This window comes from Corticium candelabrum, chromosome 1 (genome assembly GCF_963422355.1).
Source record: "Corticium candelabrum chromosome 1, ooCorCand1.1, whole genome shotgun sequence".
NCBI classification, from domain to species: domain Eukaryota; kingdom Metazoa; phylum Porifera; class Homoscleromorpha; order Homosclerophorida; family Plakinidae; genus Corticium; species Corticium candelabrum.
This window is the reverse complement of record NC_085085.1, coordinates 13,318,587-13,326,417: the sequence shown is the minus strand read 5'-3', so window position 1 is coordinate 13,326,417 and position 7,831 is coordinate 13,318,587. Positions and strand designations below refer to the sequence as shown.

At 42.1% G+C, this 7,831-nt stretch overlaps 1 protein-coding gene across 9 annotated transcripts; it reads left to right on the top strand.

The window, feature by feature from the left end:
* The first annotated feature begins 1,100 nt into the window (after positions 1 to 1,100).
* On the top strand, positions 1,101 to 7,489 carry LOC134179797 (RNA-binding protein Musashi homolog 2-like). 9 transcript variants are annotated; one of them, XM_062646792.1, is made up of 15 exons: positions 1,101 to 1,319; positions 1,418 to 1,458; positions 1,546 to 1,627; positions 1,719 to 1,803; positions 2,043 to 2,093; positions 2,803 to 2,895; positions 2,963 to 3,011; positions 3,071 to 3,153; positions 3,226 to 3,301; positions 3,368 to 3,409; positions 3,472 to 3,552; positions 4,255 to 4,302; positions 4,366 to 4,449; positions 4,508 to 4,678; positions 6,854 to 7,489. In XM_062646792.1, the coding sequence occupies exons 1-15, from the start codon at positions 1,240 to 1,242 to the stop codon at positions 7,081 to 7,083; spliced, it is 1,296 nt and encodes a 431-aa protein (XP_062502776.1). In that variant the 5' UTR covers positions 1,101 to 1,239; the 3' UTR covers positions 7,084 to 7,489. The 9 variants fall into 9 exon arrangements, with proteins under 9 accessions (XP_062502776.1, XP_062502768.1, XP_062502751.1 ...); XM_062646784.1 differs by having other exon boundaries at positions 1,102 to 1,319; positions 4,255 to 4,449; positions 6,854 to 6,960; positions 7,024 to 7,489; XM_062646767.1 differs by having other exon boundaries at positions 1,102 to 1,319; positions 2,043 to 2,087; positions 4,255 to 4,449.
* Positions 7,490 to 7,831: the final 342 nt, after the last annotated feature.

The following is a 7,831-nucleotide window of genomic DNA, read 5'->3' as shown; positions in this document are numbered from 1 at the left end:
CAGCAATCTAGCACAGACTGTACAATATATTTACAAACATAAACACAATTGCATGTACATTTGTGGCACGCTCAGATACCTTGATAAGTTTCAGGGATGCTCGCTAACAAGGTGACCTAGGTAACACTGGATATCGATGCCAACAAGTTATTGCTCAAACAGTGTAAAATAGAATAACTACTCTAAAGGCACTGCTCTAAGCCTTCCAAATACTACAGTCAATCATTCGTAATGGAATACTAAATTATATATCGTTACGGAATACAATAAATAATTATTATTTGTGTATACGTATGACGTATATCATGGATGCACACACGTTCACAGAATTAGAAATGAAACTCTGCTTTTCTTTACTGGAAATTGGTGGCTGCTGACTGCCTTAGAATGGTGCTGCATGCTGAATCAAGGTCTACTTTACAAGTCTTCAACTTGTACAATGTTTTCACTGGATGGAGCTTAGCTAATCACATGCTAAGCTACCGGCTTTCGAAGCAGCCAGAAGAAAGCATGCTAAAAGCTCACCTATTATGTTATTATGTTAGTGCTCTAATTCGATTTCTAGGAATTGCAATACGCAAAAACTTCCTTCTCACCTGAGTCAATCAAAGGCTGCGTCCTACTTGTGCGTCACGTGTCTAAGCTGTAGTTCTTTGTCAAGTCCGGGTATATAAAATGTCTCATATCCCTTCGGAAACCGGCGCTACACCGTGTTACACCATTTATCAACCGTAGAGCGCGTACGACACGACGTCTATCTCAATCTGTAGTTTTAGGGTTGACCCACCGTCCTCTGTATGCGTCATTCTAGCGATTGATTGCTCGCGTGCAATGATTGACCCTGGTATCGCAGTCTTTCTTGAGCGAACCCAGCGTGTACAAATACGTGCATCACAATTGTCACCTGTTAAGATAACGTCCTTGAGCGTGTTCCATGAAGAACCAGCAGGTAGATGGCGCCACGCCCCCTACAAACAGAGGAACAGAGCAACGGGGCGGTCTTTCGCGAAACTAAGGAACCGATCAATTTTCTTCCGCCAATCGCCTCGTGACCTCGTGACACGAAGCTGTGTTATCCATGCAAGAAAAATTGATCTCCGTCACAGTGCCCGGCTGTTGTAATATTTTAGTATAGGCAGCCACATGTAGTGGTGGTTAGTCACAGTGTTGTTACTTATATCGTAGGTAGGGACCTAGGTAGGTGGGGAGGCCAACTGTACGTACAGTCTGGTAGTCAGCATGTCCACAAGCCAGACCGAAGCCAACAGCGATGCAGTAGTGGGCGGCACGGCCACAGATCCGACCAAAGAGGATCCAGGGTGAGGCGAACTCTCTCTCTGTTTCTTTTGTCGCCTGCGGTGGCGTCTGCTTCTAATTGAAACAACACCTCACTTTCGTTGGTTTTTTTTCTTTTTAGAAAGATGTTCGTCGGGGGACTGAGCTGGCAGACATTTTCGGGTATGTTCTGTTCGACGGGAGACGCATTTCCGCTTTGATCGGGTGTTGGTCGTCGTATTGTTGTGTCACCGTATGTGCGTGGTTTAGACGGTCTACGCGACTATTTCAGTAAATTCGGAGACATCAAGGAGTGCGTAGTGATGAGGGATCCGGTCACTAAGAAGTCGAGGTATGAATGGAGGAGTGAATGCGTTCTGTGTCCCGGCTTTTTTTGCATTTGGCAGAGACGTCAGCTGTGAGTGTGTACTTGTTGTGTGCAGAGGTTTTGGATTTGTGACGTTTGCTGACCCAGACTGTGTCCAAGATGTGTTGAACGCCAAGCCGCACGTTCTAGACAGCAAAACGGTAAGCGTTTCGCATCTAATTCTTGACTTCCTGTTTGGGGTTTCGTCGACTTTGCGCAACTCGAGTGGGAGACGGTTGTTCTGACAGGCGACGCGTGTCGACGTGCGTTAGTGCCGACCGTATGTGCATCTCTATTTGCAGAGAGAAATCCAGATTTGCTCATGACAATGAAGATCTCGTCGCCTAACGTGATTAGCGCTTGTGACGTTCTCTCCTCACGTCTTCGTTCTGTTTGCTAGGTAGATCCAAAGAAGGCCGTTCCAAAGTCGAAACAGTCTCCTAAGGTGCAGGTTAGTGATGTTGTGACAATCTGCTGTTCGTTTGCGATATCGGTCGATTTCGACGACGTCCGTACGTTAGAATTTTGAGAAGTCACTTCTCAATACTTTCAGTGCACCAACTTCGAAAACGAATTTCGGCTGTTTACTGTGTACGTGTAGGCTTCTCTTCCGACCGTATGGCCGAGGAAGAGTAGAGTTGTGTTTTGTTTTTGGATGGAAAATTGGATTAGAGACAGAAGGCAGGCGCTATTGGCACCGTCCCAATGCATGCAGAGGATGTCCGGCGAAATCCTGTTTGGTGGCAAACCATTGCAAATTGCTCTCCGGAACTGTAGCAACGCGTTCGTGCCTGCCTCCAGCGGTGGCTGGCCACTTCGCTTTCTACTGTAAATATTCACACTTCACTTGATGGAAAGAGTCGCGGCTCAGAGTGAGTGGGTGGTGAAGAGGGAGCGTCCGTCTGTAGTTGGCGGCGTTAGTAAGTGTAGGGAAGACAAAGATAACCTACCGTGTTCCTTCCTGCAGTCAACTGGATACTATGATAAAGTAGGAGAGACTGCACATGCATGCACACTGACAGCGCTAACCTGTTGTATATGTATGAGAATGACGTTTTGATGGCAATGCAAAATTTTCAGTAGATTTTCTTTCTATATGATCTATGTCGTTTTGTCTGATGTTTTGGATAAATGACTTGGTAAGCTGTCAATTATGGCAGATGGTGACAAGAACCAACAAGATATTTGTGGGTGGTTTGTCAGCTTCCACCAGTGCTGAGGATCTCAAGAACTTTTTTGACAAATATGGCAAAGTGTGTGGTCGACACTTACTACTATCTTCAGAGGGCACTCACTGTGTTTATTTCTTCTTGCATTAAGGTTTCCGATGCTATGCTGATGTTTGATAAGTCAACAGAAAGACATAGAGGTGTGATGGCCAACTGTCTACAAGTTGCATATCCTTGTGAGCTGATCCGCCTTTTGTAGGGTTTGGCTTTGTGGTGTTCGAGTCAGAAGAGGATGCTGACAATGCCTGCAAGGATCATTTTCATGAGATAAATGCAAAAATGGTGGGCTTTTTGTAGATCTAGACATATGAAGTCTGTTGTATTTGAAGATTATAATGAGGTTTTGTTTGGCAGGTAGAAGCTAAATTGGCACAACCCAAAGAAGTAATGTTTCCATTTGGTAAAGGTCGCCCAATGGACAGAGGTTATGGTAAAAGAGACTTCATGTGACGTCCTGCTAGCTCCGAATTCTATTGCTGCATGTGTGTTTGTGTAGGTCATGGTGGCTATTCTGGTATCTATGCAGCAGATTACTTTGGTGAGTCCTTTGTTTATCTCAAGCAGCTCAGTAGAGCTATAGCCTTTTATGTGGATTGGTAGCACAAGTGGCTGGAGGGATGCCTGGTGGAATGGTTCGTGGCCGTGGAAGGGCAAGACCTCCATATCCAGGCTTTTATGGAGGTACTTTCCCACAGAATTGTAAATCAATATGTCAGAAAGCCACTAGTAGTATGCATCATTTTGTTCCCCATTGGGCGTTTGTTTGCATGACTGTATCTTTCTCGGGTGTGGACATAGCAGTTTATTGACAAAAGTATACTCAAATTTATCAGTCAGCATTGGTCAAAGTCAGTGTTGTAGTAATTAACTTGTTTATATTTTCTGGCTGCATTATGTTCTGGTTAATAAATTATGAGCTTCTATCTCCTTTTTTCTATCCAACTTATCGGGGACGGATTTACATGTGTCTTTTTTCCAGTATATTACCTGGGCCAGTGGCTAAACAAAGCTTTCTCTAGATAACATCCTTTTGCTATGTGAAGTAAGGTAATACGTGTATTTAGACTAGCCTAGAGCATTCATCATCCATTTAAACTCATTTGAAGGAGAGATTTGAGACTTGCATGTAATTTGTTTTCAAAGTGTTGCTCCCTTACCTAAAATTAGCTTACTTGACAGGATATCTGCATGACTATTAAATGATGATTAGCAGAATGATTTAGTTATGCTGATTGCACTGTCAGCCTTGCTTTGCTAAAATTTAATATGGTAGAGAACTGATGCAGATGTCTTCTTGGTAGAGAGATTATTAGTGTAGATAAAACCACTTGTTGACTAATGAAATTTTCTCCAGTTGACTAATGAAATTTTCTCCACCTGCAGGCTATCCGAGTTACTCTTACATGCCACAATATCAATACAGTCCTACAGGTGTAACTTCAGATCAGCGCCGTCCTCCCAGTGCTGGTTCATTTTATGGAGATCATTTTTCAGGCACCATTGCGGGCCCTATGCGACATGTCCTTTCACTCACAGATTCACCCATGCAGTCACCTGGACTGTCAAGAGAGTTTAGTGGTAATTATGTTTAGTGTTTGCATATTTGTGGAAAATCTGCAAGGAATCCTGTGTGAAGGTGTGGGAATGACTATATTTGGATCACAAGCTACACCTGCTTCTCCTGTCACACCCCATGCAATTCACATGTTACCCCCACCAAGCCCAGTGCAGGGAACCCCGTCTCCAGCTGTGCCTCTGGATCAGTTGGTCACCAGCGCTTCCACTCCCATCAATTATCTCAGTTCAGGTCAGTAACAAATTTATTGTAGGCTGTGTCTTCTGTAGTAGACATTATTATTTAGTTAATTAATTAATGCATCTGGTATAATAATAATGTGACCACTACTGCTAATGCTATTATGTTAATGATTTGTCTGCTGTCTAGTTATTCAGTTTCTTCTATAATTTCAAAGTTTATTTTAAATATCTTTGAATGTTTTTCTATGTGGAAAATGGGTATACAGTAACATGTAGATGAATGATTCAGCCTTTTACAACCTACTTTAATTAACATCTGACTGTTCAGCATCAGAAACATAAGCAGCATTTACAGAGGCTTGCTAAATTGTGTCCCTGGCTCTGGTCCCGTAGTTGGCCCTGTTTTGCATTCACACATCTATAGCCACCATCGGCATCTCAGCTAGAACCTCAGGATCAGATGTGCGAGTCAATCACTAGTCTGTAAACAATAGTGAGATGCATAAGCACATTATGGACTGACAAAGAGGTGATGGCACTCAATGGGAGATGAGAAGTGCTTTACCCACATGAGATGAGTTTGCGATCTTTTGCCATGATTAACTACATGCTCGTGCTAGTCAATAATGGCCAATGGCCGGACCTTTATCATAAACTGGGGACCCAGCATTTGAAAGTGAGCAGTGCCTGTGGGCCCCAACTCCCCGAATAATTGTCGTGTACCAGGGTCCCATAAGGTTCTGTAAACGGGTCTATAGAGATCAGCAACATAAGAGTGCTTTCTATGCAGTCTAGCTGCACTGTTCTGCTCTGGAAACAGAGCTGTTAATATTTCCACAAGTTTGAAGAAAATTTTTGAGTGTAGAAAATGTTGATGGAAGAAATTGTCCTTACTCAACAATCCAGTGGCTAATTGTATTAATTAATGTATCTGTAATACTATGGACAGGCTAGTGTCTGTTTATTGCATAGCTCATTGTCTGTATGAATAAATGTGGTGAGAGGAAATAACATGAAACAGCTGTGTGGTGGAAGGCATATGTTTTCTAATATACTTCACTAAATGCTTTTAGTTGGACATCTTGATGCTAGGTGCTGAGACCCATTAATGTGTTTCTGATCATAGCAACAGTTGAGTCAGTTTACTGTTGTCAACATCATAATGTCTCAAGGCTATGGAGTTTCACCTTGGCAAGCTTGTTGATTGTTGTGACTTTAAAAGCTTTGTAGTCCAAGTTATAGCTCAACAAAAGTACTGACAGTGATGATGATCAACCAAGAACCAATGCTAGACGTAAAGGTCTTGGTGTCCTCTTGTGAAGCTTACAACATTTACATTTTGACATTGTCACAGCTTTGTGTGCTGATTGTGGCATATGTAAACAGTCTTGCTAGTTATTTGCTAAATATTATGTCCATCCACTGACCTTACAGGCAATATGTTGGAGACCTGTACTTAAACAGGATTTAACACTGCATTCTGATTCATGATAATGGCTGTGGAAGGTTAGGACAGGAGGTTCATGAACTATTAGTTTTTCTACCAGCAATGTTGCACTCACTTGGGTAGGAAGGGAAAACTGGAACATCTTGCAAAAAGAGTATGCAGGTTTTCAGCTAATCACCTCTATCCCCACCGAGTAACCGAGTACGATTTTGAATCTGTCTCTACACATGGGACTGGAATGTCAAGGCTAATCCCCACCAGATGGCTAGCTATTGATGTCATTGCTGGGCCTCCCTCTTAGCTGATGATATAGCTAAGACCATTGTTATTTAACCACAAATTGGCAGTTATTGTGTATGGTGTCTCAAAAGGTTTCTGCTTTTGTTGTGTTAGGCAAATGTTTACAAATGATGTTATTAGTTTAATTGTGATGTCTGAAAGTATAATAAATATATGTTTGAGCATTGTTTTTAATAATTTTCTTCATATAGTAACACCATGAAGTGTTTTTGTGGTTAAATACGCATTGACAGATTAATACTACAAATGGTTATTGCAAAATTAATTAATTTTTTGCATTAATTTGACTTAAATTATGTCAAAGTTTTTTTGCAGTTTTTGGCACTTATTTAAATTCAGTTGTGTCAGTACATTGACAGAATATCTGAGTAATGTGGTTACTGTGTAAGAGGCATGGTAGTGGCAAGTCTTATAAATAAGTACAAGATCCATTTGCACGTGCTCATTTTCTGTGTGACACATCCATGTCTTGTGTAGCAATGGCAAACGTTAACCTGAGTGCTGGCTACTCGGGCTACTCTGCTCCAGCGATTGCGTCAACCATGGGAGAAAACGGACCGACAGCTCCAGGGCAGCAGGGACAGGTATTCAATTCATTGCAGTTCGAGCCAACTGCTACTATGCCTGATGTGTGGATTCCCCAAAAGGGTACCTATGGAAATGGCTACAGTATCCAGAACAGTGCACCTCGTGCACCTTACCAGTAGATGTCACAAGCTAGGATTTGAAGGAAATGGTTCAAGAGGAGAGAGTATCAGTGACTATTTTCCATATTATACATTCATTCTTGGGCTGTTTTATTTATGAGGACTTGACTTGGATATACTGGAGTATTTTATGTGACCGAAACGTGTGTGTGTGTGTGTGTGTGTGTAAGATGGTATACCTGTCGATGAGTTATTCAATATTATTGCTCGTTTTTGGTACTGTGATCTTTGTGATGCTTTTACATAATCGTTGTATGGCTGTGTAGTGGATAGAGGTAGGTGTGAACTGGAATTGGTCGGTAGAACAATCAGATGATTTTTAGTGCTTTGTAGCTAGAACATGCTTATTACACTTGAAACATTTGAGAAATTTTAGCAGAAATACATTTATGAAGTATCAAGTAAAGTGTGCTGTTGCTCTTGTGTGTGAACGTCTTATCCAATGGAGTAGGAAGTCACTGTTTTTAGCAGTAGTTATAGAATGACAAGGAGTTGGTGGGTAGGGAACGTGCACCAGATCAGTATTGTTGAATTCTACTGGCTAGAGTATTCTGACTTACCCTGGGTATTTGAATGTGTCTGGGCAAGTCTAATTACACACCTCCTCCTCCTGTATTGCTTCCGTCTAAACAGACACACACACACACACACACACACACACACACACACACACACACACACACACACACACACACACACACACACACACACACACACACACACACACACACACACACACACACACACA